The sequence below is a fragment of the Ostrea edulis genome, chromosome 5, assembly GCF_947568905.1.
Source record: "Ostrea edulis chromosome 5, xbOstEdul1.1, whole genome shotgun sequence".
Classification (NCBI taxonomy): Eukaryota; Metazoa; Mollusca; class Bivalvia; order Ostreida; family Ostreidae; genus Ostrea; species Ostrea edulis.
This window is the reverse complement of record NC_079168.1, coordinates 15,691,493-15,712,828: the sequence shown is the minus strand read 5'-3', so window position 1 is coordinate 15,712,828 and position 21,336 is coordinate 15,691,493. Positions and strand designations below refer to the sequence as shown.

Sequence of the window (21,336 nt, the reverse complement as noted above, 5' to 3'; positions counted from 1 at the left end):
TTACACTGAGAGAATTCATAACATTGCGGCCACTTGATCATACGTCTATAAGATTCGCATTTGATATAAGTCTAATCCCTTAAACTAGTATGTAAGCCCTTTTCATTCTCTTGATGCTATATTGAACTGTAATAAAAATAATGTCGGCATACTATAACAATTCGAAAGAGGGTCATATTACCTTCCTATTTTGATAATTTCGATAAACCCCATTCCTCATGACTATCAAGAAGACAAAACTTTGAAAATACTTAAAATGCGATGATAATGCATTACATATAAGCAATCATATTCGGGAGCGGATCCAGAAATTCTTCAAGGGAGCGGTTTCAGATTTTTCATCCAGGTTGAGTCGCGAATGAAGATTGGGGAATTTACATATATTTCAAATCCAGAAGGTAATTTGTTTTATTTACGGTGCAATTGATTAATTTGATAAAAGCAAAAAACGCTTTACAAGACACACCCTCCACCTTCTGTATCCGCCTCGGACATCGGACAAACTTCAGATTCTTTATGAGGATATGACCAGCGAGGCTTATTGTCGGCATACATGTACTTCATGAACCGCGTTGGCTCTTTATGAATAGTATGTCAGCGTGAAGCGTTGCTGTTTATACCCATAGGTATTTCATTTCTTATATTTACATTCTACTTTCATTTTTGTTGAAATTCCAAGCCGTTAAAGTAGACATACTATGTTTATCAAGATTCATATGTGCGTTGTTTACAACTTCATCGTGTTTATATGAGAAAATTGTTATCATTACAATTTGTAGGAATATCAAAAGCAAAACCATAGTAAATGTAAAAATTATTCGATATACGAATAATTCGAAGAAATTATGCACATTCTTATATTTATTATTATGAAATAGATGCATCTTATTTCAACATCAGGATTGATTGTTTAACGCCCTCTCGAGAATTTTTCACTCACATGGAGACGTCACCATTGCCGGTGAAGGGCTGCAAAATTTAGGCCTATGCTCGGCGCTTACGGCCTTTGAGCAGTGAGGGATCTTTATCGTGTCACACCTGCTGTGACACGGTTTTTGCGGTCTCATCCGAAGGACCGCCCCATTTAGTCGCCTCTTACGCCAAGCAAGGGGTACTGAGGATCTAACCCTGATCCCCACGGGAATTCAACATCAGGAAAAACAAGGATTATGTAAATGTTCTCAAAAGGGCACTGCACTAGCAGGGGATAATTACTTCAGTATTTTCAACCCAGTGTGGTACTCATCAATATAACTACATTCAGTCTGTCTGATATCAAATCTACTATCAAAGTACTTTTTCTTTCATATGACAGTAAACGGGACTGAGATAGCAGACAACATTGCAAACGAACGTCTGAAAGACAACCAAAGATGTACTTATATAGCAAACAATACGGGAACGATGGAATGGAAGATGGATGACTGTGCTCAGAAGAAATTAGTTCTGTGTGAAAACAGTAAGGATTTGTCAGGAAGATCATTTGTACAAAATGACATCCTTAAACATAAGCGAGACTTCACACACATCATGGGAACAACATGAATAACATCTTCGTGATAAATTTTCCATAAAGGCATCCATTTAAAATGAGTTTAACGCAGACTTCACTGTATCATTCTTTAGTTATTACTAATGCAGACGCTACTGAATCACGCGTTAAATAGTTATTACTAAGTTAAACATGGTACGGACTACTGCATCATGCGTAACTTATTATCATTACCTAATCTACCATATAAATTGATATTACATGTACATATCATTTTTGTTTCTGTTTTCCAACTTTAATCTGCAGAGAAAGGTACACAAAATGAGCAGGGGTGATACAATTTATCACGTGACTTGAGATTACCTGATCACGTGACAAACTGTTTTCCGGGCATGTGACAAACTGTTTCTCGGTCACGTGAGAAACTATTGCCCGATTAGTAGATTAGTTTACATTTTTCTAAACAAGAGACCACGATTTACCTAAAATTGAAAATTTTTAGGGGGAGGTGGATACGGAGTATACTGTAGCATGCTCTAGTTATTACTAACACAAACTATACTGAATCATGCGTTAGTTATTATTATCATACCTATACTCATGTTCCACTATATAAATTTGATGGTTAGATGTGGCCAATTCTCTGAAAGTTGCCGTTACGGAACTAATTCCAGTTTTGCCGTGTGTTAGTCAATATTGAGTTGATCTCTACTTTGAAAGGTAATTCCTGGTTATCGTAATCCTCAAAATTTTGCTTTGGAATATAGGGGGAAAAGCCGAAATGTTCTTCATAGTTTTTCAGCCAATGAGAATCGCGATGCGTGGCACGTAATTTTCTCAGTCTGGGCTGCGTTTAATATAGGAATGAGAGTACCAAACCCCCGCACGCGTAACCCGGACGCAGTTTACCCCAAGACTGAGCGGAGGTATAAATGTGTAGGTGTTGCGTGATTGGCTAATATAAAGAGTGAAATTATTTGGAATTGAAAGATATATTATTGAGGTTCAAATTAATTGTCAGGATGAAAAATTATCGCATAAAATCGAGAACTACCATGGTAGGGGTGTGCTTAAAATGAAGGGTGTAATTTACTGCAGATTGTTATGCGTTGTAAAAAAGTACAAATATGGCCTATAAAAGGCATGAGACCCTATATAATTTTTGTAGTTTTTTTATCAACACTTGGAATGAACTTTGAAATGTGTGCGGTCATTTGTTTAAAATTAATATAGTTAATTAGTGAGAGGGCCAAATGTTAGCATTGAGGTCTATGGGAAATGAATTGGTACTCTTTTCCCTCTAGATCGTAGCGGCTAGGTATGGTGGCTGATTTGGGCTATTTTACAATTCGTTGTCTTGGCGTTATTTTGAGGCGAAAAGTAGGTAATGTTAACCTTTTTGTCGTCATTTCATTATTTCGGGACGAAAAGACGCTTAATATCGTTTTGTTGTATTTTCGCCTCGAAAAAAACAAAAAGACGGTAAAGTGTAAAAGGGCACAAATCAGCCACCATACCTAGCTCTAGGCTAGCCGCTACGATCTTGAACGCAGCTCTTGACTTTTTACCAGCCCGTCAGAGTTGTCGTGCTTTGATGACTTTTTCTTGCGCGTCATTGGTAAGAAAATGACAAAAGCAAATCGTTTATAGCCCCCGCCCGTCCCTTTTTTTCAAATATATAAATAATGATTTAAAAAATAATTTTCAAGCTCATATGTCCTTGAACACAAAAAATCGTCTAAATCATCAAACTTGTGGTTGTAGTTGTCGCCATGTTCAATGACTGAATCATTGTTCAGTTGTAGTCTGTAAAGTTAGAAATCACGTGCTGCGCATCGCGATTCTCATTGGCTGAAAAACTATGGAGAACATTTAGGGTCTTTTTCTTTATTCCAAAGTTACGGGAAACCGGGAAATCGCGTTCAAAGCAGTGATTAGCTCATTATTGACTAAACACGACAATACGGGAATTAGTCCCGCAACGACAATATCCAGAAAATAAGCCACATCTAACCATTTAATTCTATGTAGTGAAAAAATCAGTGATAAAATAATTATTCATAACACGGACAATACTGAATCATGTTTTACTTATCACTAACACGTACTACACTGAACCAGACGTTAGATATCACTAATTAATATTGATTTGTGCGTTAGTATATATTTTTAACAAGTATATCACTGAAGGAGTCAGCGAGATTCCATTTTCTTGAGGGCAAGCGTATTTCCCGAAGTTTATAATCATACAATTCATTCAACTTTCATTATGGAGATAAGCAATTACGATTATGAAACTAAACACGCAAATATATGATCGTAATTATCAGAGTACTAGTGCGGATTTATAATTACAGTTATGACGGTCAACCCTGCAGTTACATAATTGCAGTTATCAAAGTAAACAATGCACAAAGTGAGCAATGCGGATGTATAATTATTCTTCTCGTCATAAGCATTACAGTTATAAAAAGTAGGCATGCGGATGTCTAATTACTTTCAACAAAGCGGATATATAACTCCACATCAAAGTAAATATAGCGGATATATACTCATACACATCAAAGTAAATATAGCCGGTATATACTCATACACATCAAAGTAAATAAAGCGGTTATATATTTACAGTGTATACTTATCGAAGTAAACATGCAGTTGTACAATTACAGTTAGCAAAGTAAACAATGCAGATTATCAAAATAAACATAAAATTATTAGCGTAAACATGTAGTTATATAAATAGTTACCAAAATAAATATGCAGTTGTATAAATAGAGAACATTACATGTTAAAATCCATAGTATTTGTCATATCAGCCCGAGTGGTCCCATATCACCACAAGGGTTGATATGGGGCCCAAGGGCTGGCATGACGTATGATATGGATTTTGGCACGTAATATTTACATGTATCATATACTGCACTTTGTCATGCTTAGATATTGTATACGAACGGTATGGTGTTTATGATGCTGGGGGTGGGGTTTTTTCAATTTGATACGTGCATGTCGTACGGGAGCTGATTTTATGACATGTTTTTCTTTTTATCACATGCGAGATACTGTTTTTGCATTTTAATGGTACATCAAGCAATATTTGGTACACTGTGCTACTATGGTAAAGATTATCTCTGGTAAAAACCTATGTGCATTGGTTTACTGCATAATGGTAAATTTTTGATACAATGTACATTGATTAACTACGGTAAGATATTGATATATTTAAGGGGCGTGGACATAATTTGATCTGAAACTTTTGAAGATTAAACATGTAAATGTTTGATTACAGTTATCAAGGGAAATATGTAAATGCATGATTACATTTATCAAAGTAAACATACACATGTATGTACACAGTTTGTGTATGATTAATTTTCAAAGTGAAATTACAATTACTTTAAACATTCAGATATAAATTGATTTTCAAGAACTACAATGATACGTGTAATCATAATATGTAAATATAGTAACGTTATTTTTAAAAGATGTAAAATGATCACTGTGAAAACATAGAAACACACGAGGATTTTTATCTTTTTCACAGAGACGAAGAGTGGCGTAGAATTCGTGACTCCACATAACACCGTACAGGACTGGTTCACGGCCACTCAGAACTGTCGGGATAAGAATATGGAAATGGCGGTCGTCACTCTCAAGGATATAAATCGTAAATCCATCAACAGATTACCACCTAATATCCAAGTATGGGTCGGCTTATACCGACATGATCTATCCCTTTGGACAGACAAAGGTAATGAAAACAATGGAAGTATGATAAACAATTAACATGCTAACTACATGTAAAACCTGTGTCTTTAGAGCTTAAAATGCGAAACCCTACTAGTATCATGCTTATAAATATTTGCTGATTTTATAACCAGAAATCACAGATGCGTGTCTGTATTAGAAAATAAATATTTACATATACTTATATTTGAGGTAACATGATACCACGACATGCCCTGATTGCCTATGATCTTATTTCATTATGTTTGGTTTATAGATATGAAGGACGATCCCACAAGTTGTCTGGCGGTGGAGAAAGATACGTTTGGAGATCTCATCAGAAAATGGCATCCTTGTTCCAACCAATACAAATACGTTTGTCTCAGTGGTAAAAGATGTTTAATTTATTCAACCAAAGGCACCAATCAGATTTACTTACCCTCCTTATATTTTGTGTACATATGTAATATTTTATATTCGGTTCACACACACATACTCAGAGAGAGAGAGAGAGAGAGAGAGAGAGAGAGAGAGAGATGACTCCAGAGTGTTCAAGAATTATGATATCATAAAAGTGAAGACATAAACCTTTCATAACTTCTCAAATTTAGATTAATTAAAAATTACAGCAGATAAAATTAGACTCTTAGGACTATTTAGGCAAAATACAAACATGTTCACTCGATGGTCGTGTATATGTATTTCCATCACTCACAAGCAAACCATTAAACAAGATAGATACGACACTTTTACAATGACCACATGGTTGTAACAGAAAGCATCGCATGATTTCCTGTAAATCTAAACTTCCTACCGCGTTAATATTTGTGATTAAAGGCTTCAAATTCAATATTTCAAGGAGGGCTGGTTAAATAATTTCCATGATTTCCTTGGTCTTAAAAACTTGATACCAGCGGATTAAAATCTTATCGTAACCATAAATCTGGAAACATAGACGCTAATTTATTTTTGTGTATCAAAAGTTTGTTCATTATTACTTTCCTTAAAGACCAAGCGTTATGAAAGATAAACAAAGCAAAAATGATTTCGCGAATCAATACTTCCACAAAATTGCCGACAATTTTTCTACTGCAAACCTAACCAGATTTTATGGTATTTTATCACAGTACCTCAACCAGCAAAGGTATGCCATTCTCCCATTCTCCAATGCAAGTATATTAAGATCAGTGATCACACACACACACAGGATATATATATATATATATATATATATATATATATATATATATATATATATATATATACATATACACTTCACAAAATACTTAGAATAGTGTTCCCAGAGGAATGTTCACATTATGCACACAATGCAAATGCTATTTTCTTGGGGCAAGCTTTTTTTTTCATTTCATGATGAAGCTACAGATCACGAGATCGTCGAGTCACTATATTCGGAAAATGTCGGTTAATGTTTTCATGAATTTCATGAACCGTTTCAAACGATTAGTTTATTGGAAATCGTAAGGTCGAATATCAAACAGCAAATAAGGAGACTAGTTGCGAAAAGGGTCGCTTGGTTCCAGTATTGAAATTATCTCTATTAAGAACAAAATGTCAATTTCAGTAATTACCAAAGTAAATATAGAAGTAACATTTGTTTATGAAAAATGTAAATCGTCAGTAACGTACAAAGCCTGAAATGCACGTATTTTGTTGATCTGCTATACATGATGTAAGTACATAATGCATTACAAACAATTCTTCTGTGCAGAGTTCTCTCACTCTCTCCTTCTCTCTCTCTCTCTCTCTCTCTCCTCTCTCTCTCTCTCTCTCTCTCTCTCTCTCTCTCTCTCTCTCTCTCTCTCTCTCTCTCTCTCTCTTTCTCCCGCTCTCTTATGATTTTTATTTTATTAATGCCTGTCAGAAAGCTGAATTGCAAATATGCCATGGTCCCTTTTAATGAGGATACGGGGGAGAGAGGACTATGGTTTTTTAAAATGCGTTTTCCATACACATCTTCGTTGTACCAAGGTTTTTTAAAAATTTACTTATTTATTTTTTTGTTTTGTTTATATTTTCAATACAGATTTTTCAAGTAAGAAGTAAGTTCGTTTGTTTTACACTCCATCTAGAATTTTTTACTAATATCAAGACGTCACCAGCTGTAGGTAACGTGTCTCAGATTAAGACTCAGAGCCGTCAGGGTTGATTATCGAGTCAACGCCTGTTAGAACATGGGACCTTGGTCTATAAAGTCCCATGCCAAAGATCGGCGTCGCTAAATACCAACGTTTGGCGAAGGAGCAGTTCCTCTATTTTGACGCGGCCAAGGTACGAGCGAGATTCAAACCCCCCCCCCCCCCCCCCCCCCGATCACGAAGTGAAGGCTCTAACCCCTGAGCTATCGCAATAGTTATATTATCATTGACAATGTTAAAATGACTTCTGTGTAACAGGTCTTTGCATTTTCCCGTTGCATAGATTCTACCCTATCTTGATGAAAAATAATAATAAAAGCTTTTCTTTAAATGCATTTTAAAAACATATATTGTGAAGATTATTCACATAAAATTAAACGTGGTTAAAATTGATAAAATAATTGAAAGTTATCAAAAGCTTATTCAGTGAATTAAATTCCCTCGCTTAAGGCCGGAGTAAGCACACACACCCCACCCCCACACCCCGTACATATTCACAAAAGTGGACAAGTCCTTTCATTTAAAAATAATCTAAAATTTCTATAAATACATTTGGGTGAATGAAGTCACAAATTTTATTGTTTAGCGTTAATTATTGGATTTCTAATGGAAGATTGTAAATAAAAATAATTTCCATGCTGATTTGACTTGCAACATAAAAAAGAGGACGACTTCGAGTTTCACTGGGTTTTGTTAACTCTTTGATCACCTTGGTAAAGAAGAATTTCCGGTTTGAAGGTTTTCATTAACTTCTTCATTTCCGGTTTGTATGTGTTCATCAACTTCTTCATCAATTTCATTACAATGTCAATTGGCATGTTTAATCCTTTGATTTGTTTGAAATTTATTATTATTCTTTTGAAAACATAAACCCATGCTCTTAATTAAAAGTACACATTTTGTCACCGGTTGTAAGTGAAGGAGGCTAGTTTTACAGTACAAAACTATTTAATACCGTATACGAATTGTGAATTTGTGTAAAGAAATTCATCACTTTGAGTGTCATTGCACAAGCTTGGCGAAATCTAAAGTTATCATTTGAAAACCAGTTTATGTAATACATTGTATATGAATTTCTTACCGTGGTCTTTGACCTTTTGACCTCAAAATCAATAGAGGTCTTCTTAAAGTCATAGGGAGTTATTGTAAATAGATTTCAATTCAATAGCTTAAGGACCTCCAGTGATACAGTGTGACAGACGGACAGACATGCCCTATTGAATTAAGGTATCCCGCTTTTCGCTGAAAGCAGTGAACAATTAATGTATCAAAGTACAGAATATGGTCATGGAAGATGAACTTTTTTCAAATATTCAAAGAAACAGCATTTATTTACTAAATACAGATACTCTTGTCCATTGAATTTATACATTCATTTATTTGTAACTATGTGCAGAGACTCTGGTTTAAAATACATATATATATATATATATATATATTCATTTATTTCACTATATGGAAAGACTCAGGCGCGTTATGGAGTATGTCTAGACCGCAAAAACCGAAGTCTCGTGTCACATCAGGCGTGGCACGATAAAGATCCCTCCCTGCTCAATGACCATAAGCGCCGAACATAGGCCTAAATTTTGCAAACCTTCACCGGCAATGGTGACGTCTCCATATGAGTGAAAGATTCTTCGAGAGGAACGTTAAACAATATACAATCAATCACCCTCTCTAATCAGCAATGAACTCGTCCATATAGTGTAGAGCGTTCGATACTCATTCATAAATGTAAAAGAAAAAAACCCATGTGAATACATCTTTTCCTATCATTTTGTAAAACAAACATAGCACTTATAATTTGAAGTAAGCTCTACTTGTTTCAGATTTTAACTTTTGAATATAAGATTATATTGTTTGGAAATCGTTTTCTGGAACATACGATATTTATAAACAAAACGAGGGTGTGAAGAAACCCAACCTAAAGACGTATGCAAGATATTCAAGCGCAGTGCTTAGTGATCTAGGGAAGCTGAACATAATTTAACTCCCAAAATGCGAAGTGTACTGTCTGATTTCTTCAATAACATATTACTACAGAGAAACTTGTGTGTATGCAAAATAATACATTTAACTGTTTTCATCACTTTCTAGTGGGAAGAAGCGTAATATTTTGATAGATGGCAGTCCCTGAACTAAATTTTTTTATAATATTCATACATAACTTTATAGACGGAGCATCGCCAACAGTGGAGTCTGCTGTTATTGGAACACCAGCTCCGACAACAATGTCAACAGAACAAACAACAATTATAACAACAGGAGAAACAACTATTCCCACAACAGTACAAACAACTATTCCCACAACAGAACAAACCGTTTATCCTACAACAGAAGAAACCACTATTCCCATAACGGAACAAACCATTATTCCCACAACAGAACAAACCACTATTCCGGCAGTAGAAAAAACCACCATTCCGACAGTAGAACAAACCACTGTTCCCACAACAGAACAAACCACTATTCCCACAACAGAACAAACCACTATTCCCACAACAGAACAAACCACTGTTCCCACAACAGAACAAACCACTATTCCTACAACAGAACAAACCACTGTTCCCACAACAGAACAAACCACTGTTCCCACAACAGAACAAACCACTGTTCCTACAACAGAACAAACCACTGTTCCCACAACAGAACAAACCACTGTTCCCACAACAGAACAAACCACTGTTCCCACAACAGAACAAACCACTATTCCCACAACAGAACAAACCACTGTTCCCACAACAGAACAAACCACTGTTCCCACAACAGAACAAACCACTGTTCCCACAACAGAACAAACCACTGTCCCAACAACAGAACAAAGCACTGTCCCAACAACAGTACATACCACTGTTCCCACAACAGAACAAACCACTATTCCCACAACAGAACAAACCACTGTTCCCACAACAGTACAAACCACTGTTCCCACAACAGAACAAACCACTGTTCCCACAACAGAACAAACCACTGTCCCAACAACAGAACAAACCACTGTCCCAACAACAGTACATACCACTGTTCCCACAACAGAACAAACCACTATTCCCACAACAGAACAAACCACTGTTCCCACAACAGTACAAACAACTATTCCCACAACAGAACAAACCACTGTTCCCACAACAGTACAAACAACTATTCCCACAACAGAACAAACCACTGTTCCCACAACAGAACAAACCACTATTCCCACAACAGAACAAACCACTCTTCCTACAACAGAACATACCACTATTCCCACAACAGAACAAACCACTATTCCCACAACAGAACAAACCACTGTTCCCACAACAGAACAAACCACTCTTCCGACAGTAGAACAAACCACTCTTCCCACAACAGTACAAACCACTGTTCCCACAACAGAACAAACCACTCTTCCCACAAAAGAAAAAACCACTCTTCCCACAACAGAACAAACCACTATTGCGACAACAGAACAAACCACTTATCCGACAACAGTACAAACCACTTATCCGACAACAGTACAAACCATTATTCCCACAACAATTACACCACCCAGTACAGAGACCCCTGAGAACGTATCTGATACCATAAAGCCAAATCGAGCAAAATCGAGTAGTCACTCCGATAAAATCCCCACAACAGGTAAAACTTACAGATATTTGTCTATGCTTTGGTTTTAGTTGTTTTGGTAAATAATAATGTTTAGAATGATTTTGTTTATTTTAAGGAGAACTTGATTATATGGGCGGCTGAAAAAGTTAAAAAAAAAAACACATGTTAATACAAAACGAACGACTAGTGTATGTAAAATGACTGTTGGTTTTGTATCGATGATCGTTCGTTTTGCAACGGAGTTTGTTGATTTTGCTAATGAGTCTTTTAAGTTAGTCTTTTATGTATTTCAGTATGTTTTTGAAAGTCAGTTGTTGGTTTTATGTTGACGTATTTTTACCCTTTCGCCGCCCATAGTATTAAGGTAGGAACATAATTGTGGATATCAACGTTAATGATTTTAGGACATTGGATTAGTTACATTGACTGGTTTTTTCTCTGTAGAGCTGATTGTAGTAATCATCGTATTTGCTGATGACTTTTTGTTTCCTCTATAGAGCTGATTGCAGTGATCATCGTATTTGCTGATGAATTTTTTCTCTGTAGAGCTGATTGTGGTAATCATCGTATTTGCTGATGACATTTTCTCCTCTGTAGAGCTGATTGTAGTAATCATCGTATTTGCTGATGACCTTTTTCTCTGTAGAACTGATTGTGGTAATCATCGTATTTGCTGATGACTTTTTGTTTCCTCTATAGAGCTGATTGTAGTGATCATCGTATTTGCTGGTGAATTTTTTCTCTGTAGAGCTGATTGTGGTAATCATCGTATTTGCTGATGACTTTTTGTTTCCTCTGTAGAGCTGATTGCAGTAATCATCGTATTTGCTGATGACATTTTCTCCTCTATAGAGCTGATTGTAGTAATCATCGTATTTGCTGATGACATTTTCTCCTCTATAGAGCTGATTGTAGTAATCATCGTATTTGCTGATGCCTTTTTTTCTCTGTAGAGCTGATTGTAGTGATCATCGTATTTGCTGATGACTTTTTGTTTCCTCTGTAGAGCTGATTGTAGTAATCATCGTATTTGCTGATGACATTTTCTCCTCTGTAGAGCTGATTGTAGTAATCATCGTATTTGCTGATGACATTTTCTCCTCTGTAGAGCTGATTGTAGTGATCATCGTGTTTGCTGATGACTTTTTTCTCTGTAGAGCTGATTGTAGTAATCATCGTATTTGCTAATGACTTTTTTTTTTCTCTTTAGAGCTGATTGTAGTAATCATCGTATTTGCTAATGACTTTTTTTTTTCTCTTTAGAGCTGATTGTAGTGATCATCGTGTTTGCTGATTTTTTTCTCTGTAGAGCTGATTGTAGTTATCAGCGTATTTGCTAATGACTTTTTTTTTTCTCTTTAGAGCTGATTGTAGTGATCATCGTGTTTGCTGTGGTAGTGTTACTTGCTGCTTTTGTTTTTATACAGTGGTTAGTTAGGTAAGTTTGCAGGATATTTTAAACACGTGACCAAGAAATCAGAAATTGGTGCAAGTCATGGAAACAGATTAATGATTTGTTTGTGACCTCTGAATTGATCATAAGTACAATTTTATAATTACACCTGACAATTATTAATTCTAATTTTTGGACACAAGGGTTTAAATTTCATTCCAAGTATACTTTAGCAGTAGTTTAGTGTCAATATCAATGTCAGTTTCTTTGTAGAAAACGTAGAAAGAAATCCGTGAACCTAAACCGACGGAGTACCGAAGTAACCTTTAAAGGGGAGGATGAGATGCTGATTAGATCGTATCATTTCTCAGGAGAAACACCAAAAATGTCTCCAAAACCGCTTCCTAGAATTGATATTGAGGCAGGTTCTCTCGAGGTCCTCTCAAACGTATGTATTGAATATCAATATTTCAAAAGTAAGCTTACGATGTGTATTTCTGGGCTACGTTATACTAGTGTAAAGTTAAGTTATCTCAGATGAATACATACAATGCTATTTTAGTCTCGAAGTACTGGTATCATAATTTCATTTCGTTCGATAAAGTTAAAACATGTATATATGTACAGTTGGGCTTCGGACGCTAACGTGACACTTTAGCTACTGGACGATATGTTATTTTTATGCCCCCCCCCCCCCCCCTTCAAAGAAGAGGGGCATATTGCTTTGCACCTGTCGGTCGGTCGGTAGACCACGTGTTGTCCGCTTAATATCTTGAGAACCATTCACTTGATCGTAATGATATTTCATATGTTGGTTGGTTATGAGTAAAACGGCACCCAAAAAGGTCAAGGGTCAATCCACTCTGGACAAAGGAAGATACGGTCCGCTCAATATCTTGAGAAAAGTTTCCTTGACAGACATCAAACATGGTACACTGATACATTGTGAGGAGTAGATGACCCATATTGATTTTGAGGTCACATGGTCAAAGGTCAAACTAAACATAGGAATATACTGTCCGCTCAATATCTTGAGAAACCTTTGCTTGACAGACATCAAACTTGGTACACTGATACATCTTCAGGAGAAGATGACCCATATATTGATTTTGAGATGATATGGTCAAGGGTCAAACTGGTCATAGGAATATACTTTCCGCTCAATATCCTGAAAACCCTTTGCTTGACAGACATATAAATTGGTACACTGGTGCATCTTCAAGAGAAGATTACCCCTATTGATTTTGAGGTCACATAGTCAAAGGGCAAGGGTCAAACTGGACATATGAAGATACTGTTATATCTCAATATTTTGAAAACTCTTTGCTTGACAGACAACAAATTTGCAACACTGGTTCATCTTAGGGAGTAGATGACACCTACGTATTTTCAGGTCATGTGGTAAAAGGTCAATGGTTAAATTGGACGTAGTAATATATTGTCTCTTATATTTTAAGAATTATTTTCTTTATTTACACCAAACTTGTTACACCGGTACAGCATAAGGAGTAAATGGCCGCTATTGATTTTTAGGTCATATGTTCAATCCACTCTTGACATAGGAATATATTGTCTGCTCAATATTTTGAATTGATGATACAACTATCAATTAAATGATGCATGTGCATAACCATTTTCAGTTTTGCACCATGGGGGAAATATATGTTTTACAAACATCTCTTGCTTGTTCGCATGTTATTTCTCTATGACTGTTGCCATTCAGTATACCGAACGCCCCCATTAATCCCGAAATCAGAGTGTCAGAATTAACGAGGCTCAACTGTACGAAATGCTATTCTCATTAATTTTAAAGGATGTGTAAATTAATAATAACTATATCTCCTAGATTGCAGATAATCAACAAAACCTAAATGGAAGTAACAACACCTTGGACATTCCGTGGATAGACGCCTCAAGGAACGCTCTTGACAATATAAGTCATTCTCGTGATATTGAGCTTCCTTCGGAAAATATAGGCGCCAGATATCAGTCTGCGCCTGAATTGGATCGCATAAGTGATGGCACGGACGAGGAAGATAAAACATCAAGCTCCACCTTCATGAGGACATTTTCAAAACAAAATCACCCAGTCATTGAATCTGACCTATAAAGCAATGTTTCGTGTGAGTTACTAAGACACACAGAACAAAAATATTACTGCTGAAGTTTAATTTTCTCGTATAATAGAATGCAATACTTTGCTATACTTTCAATAATAATGTGAAACTATAGAAAGTGACAGAGGTACAGTCTCAACAGTCACAATATTACTAAGTGACAGAGGTACAGTCTCAACAGTTACAATATTACTGAGTGGTTTATGTTTGAAAAGACACACAACTGTCCCTGTTGTCACGGTTGTATTTCATTGAAAGCAATGACTGGTTAACCAATGGTATACACGGGATGTGATTTCTAACCTTCATTGTCCTTTTCGCGTAGTGCAAATTTATTCTTTTGTCATCCTTCAAGCAATGCTGTTATATATGTTGCATATAGTGTAACAAAGAAAGATGGAAAACATCATGCAAACTACCAGATGAAATACTAGTAACTAGTCTTTCTTGAAATGTAACACATTGATAGAAGATCAGGTAGATTAGAAGTTTCCATGTTCATTAACGTTTTTATTAGTATTATTATTTTACATATTAAAACCCGGTGACAGAATATACAATTTTATATGAATTTGCGATTAGAAATAAATATAGTCCAAATTTACATGTGTGCGTCTTGTGTCTTATTTCAATAATATATCATCTTTGTAACCTGATAGAAAGCAAATAAAAACATTGATTTTCAACTAGTACTGCATACATGTTTGAATAATATTATACAAATGGTTAATACAATGTATATATTTCCTTCATGCATAATTAATTGTTTTGTTAAATGCTACAATTCATAGGCCTAGAAATATATAAATTGATATCCTAATTTTAAGCGTTTTATCCGTTTTATGGTATTTCATATTTCTAGTAACAGGATTTTATAGTGGTTTTTTTTACTGTGAAATGGGAGGCAAAAAGTGCAACAATTCTCATGATCTCATCGTAAACACCTCTCTGGATCACAGCTTTGGGATAATCCATGGTTTGAAAACGCAGTTTCTGATTAACTGATAGAACATTTCATTTTACGAAAGTCCATCGAGTTCATTTTCATAGCTAGAACAATGATTTATAACGTTGCGGATAAACTCGTACCTTTCGCGTTTTAACACGAAATGTTCGCGAACGTAGTAATTATCGCGTTATAACGCGTTTACATCTTATATTCAACTGAATTTTATATTTCATGAGGAAAATTGCGAACAATACTTCGTCTGTGGCAGAATTTTAACCTTGCTTATATAAATTATCAAATTTCACTGTATACGCGAGAGGACTTTGATATCAGGCGGGTGTAATCCTTGTAACAAGGACTATTTAAAGCCTAGTCTATCATTCATTAGATTTTTTAACTTTGAGTAAAATGTTGATGTCTTATGGGTATTATCCTTGTTACGAGGCCTAGTATCCAATGGAACTGACTACTAGGGATTGTGCTATAACGCGGAACATCTATTTTTCACACATTTTATTTTGATTTATTATTGACTTTGAGCAGTAGTCCTACTTTGTCCATCCCCTAGACTCTCCATTCCACAGTCTCATGATTCTGATAGCACATACAAGGAAGTACAATTTCGTCAAATTGATACGCATGTATCTGTTGTACATGAAAGGTGAAGATAACGAATCTCAGATCTCCTATAAGGCATACAAAATAAAAAGTTGGGCTAACACGGACACCTGGATATACCAAAGGTGGGATCAGGTGCCTAGGCGGAGTTAACATCCCCTGTCGACCGGTCACACACGCCGTTATTCAATTTACTTCAAAGTTTGTCCTACTTTTTGGGTAATGCTCAAGTTATAACAAAGAGGGTATAGTTTTCACAGCGCATTAATGTGAGCAGACAAGTTATCTACTAGTATAATGGTAACACACACACACATACACACACATATGTATGTATGTATATGTATGTATATATATATATATATATATATATATATATATATATGGATATATATAGGGTGTCCCGATAAGGCCATGTGCAAAATCGCAACTGCGTTTCTGAAAACGCGCTATCACGCTAGCACACAACACGCCGTCGCACTTTTGCGCTAATACACAACACGCCGTCACGCTATTGCACAAAACGCCTTCACGCTATCACACAAAACGCCGTCACGCTATCACACAAAACGCCGTCACGCTATCACAACACGCCAGCGTGACGACGTGTTGTGCATTAGCGCGACGGCGTGTTGTGCGTTAACGTGATGGCATGTTGTGTGTTAGTGTGACAGCGCGGCGGCGTGTTGTGTATTAGCGTGATAGCGTGATGACATGTTGTGTGTTAGTGTGATAGCGCGACGACGTGTTGTGTGTTAGTGTGACAGCGCGGCGGCGTGTTGTGTGTTAGTGTGATAGCGCGACGGCGTGACAGCGTGTTGTGCATTAGCGTGATGGCATGTTGTGTGTTAGTGTGACAGCGCGTCGGCGTGTTGTGCATTAGCGTGATAGCGTGATGACATGTTGTGTGTTAGTGTGACAGCGCGGCGGCGTGTTGTGTATTAGCGTGATAGCGCGAAGGCGTGTTGTGTGTTAGCGCAACAGCGCGAAGACGTGTTAGCTTGACTTGACGGTGCGAGGGCGCGTTGTGTAATTGTGTAATAGCGCGAGGGCGTTTTGTGTATTAGTGTAATAGCGCGACGGCGTGTTGTGTGTTAGTGCGTTGTGTATGTGTGATAGAGCGACGGCGTGTTGTGTATGTGTGATAGAGCGACGGCGTGTTGTGTATGTGTGATAGAGCGACGGCGTGTTGTGTGTTAGCGTGTTGTGTATGTGTGATAGAGCGACGGCGTGTTGTGTGTTAGCGTGTTGTGTATGTGTGATAGAGCGACGGCGTGTTATGTGTTAGCGTGTTGTGTATGTGTGATAGAGCGACGGCCGTGTTGTTAGTGTGTTGTGTATGTGTGATAGAGCGACGGCGTGTTGTGTGTTAGCGTGTTGTGTATGTGTGATAGAGCGACGGCCGTGCTGTGTGATAGCGTGTTGTGTGTTGTGTATGTGTGATAGAGCGACGGCGTGTTGTGTGTTAGCGTGTTGTGTATGTGTGATAGAGCGACGGCCGTGTTGTTAGTGTGTTGTGTATGTGTGATAGAGCGACTGTCGTGCTGTGTGATAGCGTGTTGTGTATGTGTGATAGAGCGACGGCCGTGCTGTGTGATAGCGTGTTGTGTATGTGTGATAGAGCGACGGCGTGTTGTGTGTTAGCGTGTTGTGTATGTGTGATAGAGCGACGGCCGTGTTGTTAGTGTGTTGTGTATGTGTGATAGAGCGACGGCGTATTGTGTATGTGTGATAGAGCGACGGCGTGTTGTGTATGTGTGATAGAGCGACGGCGTATTGTGTATGTGTGATAGAGCGACGGCGTGTTGTGTATGTGTGATAGAGCGACGGCGTGTTGTGTGTTAGTGTGTTGTGTATGTGTGATAGAACGACGGCGTGTTATGTATGTGTGATAGAACGACGGCGTGTTGTATGTTGTGTATGTGTGATAGAGCGACGGCGTGTTGTGTGTTAGCGTGTTGTGTATGTGTGATAGAGCGACGGCGTGTTGTGTGTTAGCGTGTTGTGTATGTGTGATAGAGCGACGGCGTGTTGTGTGTTAGTGCGTTGCGTATGTGTGATAGAGCGACGGCGTGCTGTGTGATAGCGTGTTGTGTGTTGTGTATGTGTGATAGAGCGACGGCGTGTTGTGTGTTAGTGCGTTGCGTATGTGTGATAGAGCGACGGCGTGCTGTGTGATAGCGTGTTGTGTGTTGTGTATGTGTGATAGAGCGACGGCGTGTTGTGTGTTGTGTATGTGTGATAGAGCGACGGCCGTGTTGTGTATGTGTGATAGAACGACGTCGTGTTGTGTGTTAGCGTGTTGTGTATATGTGATAGAACGACGGCGTGTTGTGTATGTGTGATAGAACGACGGCGTGTTGTGTGTTAGTGCGTTGCGTATGTGTGATAGAGCGACGGTGTGTTGTGTATGTGTGATAGAGCGACGGCGTGTTGTGTATGTGTGATAGAGCGACGGCGTGTTGTGTGTTGTGTATGTGTGATAAAGCGACGGCGTGTTGTGTGTTGTGTATGTGTGATAGAGCGACGGCGTGTTGTGTATGTGTGATAGAACGACGGCGTGTTGTGTATGTGTGATAGAGCGACGGCGTGTTGTGTGTTAGTGCGTTGCGTATGTGTGATAGAGCGACGGCGTGTTGTGTATGTGTGATAGAGCGACGGCGTGTTGTGTATGTGTGATAGAGCGACGGCGTGTTGTGTGTTGTGTATGTGTGATAGAGCGACGGCGTATTGTGTGTTAGCGTGTTGTGTATGTGTGATAGAGCGATGGCGTGTTGTGTGTTAGTGCGTTGTGTATGTGTGATAGAGCGACGGCGTGTTGTGTGTTGTGTATGTGTGATAGAGCGACGGCGTGTTGTGTGTTAGTGCGTTGCGTATGTGTGATAGCGTGTTGTGTGTTGTGTATGTGTGATAGAACGAAGGCGTGTTGTGTGTTAGCGTGTTGTGTATGTGTGATAGAACGACGGCGTGTTGTGTATGTGTGATAGAGCGACGGCGTGTTGTGTATGTGTGATAGAGCGACGGCGTGTTGTGTGTTAGCGTGTTGTGTATGTGTGATAGAGCGACGGCCGTGCTGTGTGTTAGCGTGTTATGTATGTGTGATAGAGCGACGGCGTGTTGTGTGTTAGTGTGTTGTGTATGTGTGATAGAGCGACGGCGTGTTGTGTGTTAGCGTGTTTTAAGAAACGCACTATTGCGCTTTTGCACATGACCCTATCTGGACACCATATATTTACACGATGATTAAAATCATTGTTTAGACTGTCTATAAAACATTATGCCCCCTGTTTGTGCATTGTTTGAAGCAGCTTTTGTTGAGATGATGGTTGCATTTTCTATCGATCACAATTCCTTAAAAGTTATCGCCAACATCGTTGTACATGTACACACACATCTTTTCACTATCCAAATAATAGTTAAAACTAATGACAAAGTTTAACATACGCAAGATAATTTCGACGAATATTTCGGAAGTAAGCTGAATTTTAATTTTAAAAAGTCGACTCTTCTACTAATGAGAGCAGTTCGTCTCTTCTTATTTAACAATGTACATGTGCGTGTAACATTAATTTTTCGCGATTAGTGAAATATTAAATACACTATATTCATGTCCCTATTCCATGTTAGCGTACTAAATTATGACAGGACATCGATATGAAAGATGTTGTCATGCGATGTCATGTTTTTTGAGTTGATTTTCCTGTGGTGGCGATACACGACCAGATGTTTGCTACGGTGGCTCATTTATGCCATATTTTGTCTTCTCGTTATTATTTCGGTGAAAAGACGACAAAGCAAAGATAAGCGACTTTTCGTCCTGATATAACGTAAAGACGAATAAAACGAAAAGACGACAAAATACATGCATAAAAGACTATAAAGAACACCCGCAAATTAGCACCCATTTTCGTGGTATTTTCTCTTGTCGTCTTATCTATATTTCGAGGCAAAAAAAACAACCCCAGGACAAAACGAAAATACTTCAGAGCGATAATCAGCGACATTTCACATTGCTTGCTAATTATTTTTAATGTTTTGCCTTAGTATTTAGTCGTCTTTGCGACTTTTCATTTTGTCGTGATTTCATGGCGAAAAGTCGCTAATTTTCGTTTTGTCTTTTCGCCTCGAAATAACGATAAGAGGACAAAACGCCAGGCAAATAACTAGACGACAAAACTGCTCGCTAATTTGCAGTTGTTCGTTGTTGTCTATTTGCATGTATTTTGTCATCTTTTCTACATTTCGTTTCGTTGTTCTTTCGTCATTTCAGGACGAAAAGTCGTTAATTAACGTTCTGTCGTCTTTTCGCCTCGAAATTAGGAAAAGAAGACAAAATGTAAAAATGGTACAAATTAGCCACCATAGTTTGCGACTTGTTTCGATGGGAGGTCTCGTGTATAACAGAGATTGTGACTGTCCTGTGGTCGTCTCTAGAATGGAATAATCCGTCACTGATGTATCAAACGATTGAATAGAGTTTAACGTCCCTCCGAGAATCTTTTAATAATATCGGAGTGCTACCAGCTTTAAGTGAAGTGCCAACAATTTTGACCTATGTTTGGCGTTCTGGCTTATCTAGCAGTCAGGATTCTTGTACCAATGCCTACCGCAAGATGGGATCCAAGACTTCTAATACCAAGCACTTGACAAAGGGAAAGTCACTAATCATTTTAACTACCTGTCTGTAGAAGACGAGGCTTGAACCCACTCAATTTGAGTCCTATGATTTTGAATCCTCTCAAAGCTTCTGAATTAATGCACTAAAATGTAGATAGAATGTGAGAATAATGATCTTTCATTATTTATTCGTGTGGGGAAAGGAAATCCCACCTTAGGGACAAGAGTCGCTGCCCAGGACTCAGCTAAGCCTCGTCCTAGACTACGGATTTTGTCCCCATTTCCACACTCGTACTGAAGAATTCTAGGATTTCGATAATTTAGAATTTTCTTCATGCTCATAAATTAAAGCACTAAACTGTTGATAAAATATGAGAAAAATAATCTTTCATTATTTACTCGTGTGGGGTAGGGAAATAACCTCTGATACAAAATTCTCTGTCTAGACTGCGAATCTTGTCCGTTCCTTTCGGTGGAATTCCTCAATCTCACACACGTCCTTGTTGTAAATTATGGATTCTATAGTCCCTAAAGTACAACACATACCAAACATATGTATCGTTTTTCAGCAGTTATCAATTCTCTTTTTATCTAAATTCACTGAAATAAAAATATGCACCTAAAGTCACATAGAGAGTAAATATTTTGTGAACGTGATAACTCTATATTGTTTTTAATATTACCCT

The 21,336-nt window shown here is 37.7% G+C and overlaps 1 protein-coding gene across 6 annotated transcripts in view; it reads left to right on the top strand.

The window, feature by feature from the left end:
* The window catches only part of LOC125649653 (mucin-2-like), a 32,997-nt gene extending 17,927 nt beyond the window's left edge, over positions 1-15,070 (top strand). For 2 of the 6 annotated variants that reach the window (XM_056166799.1, XM_048877324.2), the window contains exons 5-11: positions 1,316-1,459; positions 5,034-5,240; positions 5,493-5,603; positions 9,550-10,986; positions 12,319-12,394; positions 12,623-12,797; positions 14,196-15,070. In XM_056166799.1, coding sequence (XP_056022774.1) covers positions 1,316-1,459; positions 5,034-5,240; positions 5,493-5,603; positions 9,550-10,986; positions 12,319-12,394; positions 12,623-12,797; positions 14,196-14,459 — 2,414 coding nt within the window. In that variant the 3' untranslated portion in view covers positions 14,460-15,070. The other 4 variants (XR_008803433.1, XM_048877325.2, XM_048877326.2 and 1 more) reach the window with 4 other exon arrangements.
* Positions 15,071-21,336: the final 6,266 nt, after the last annotated feature.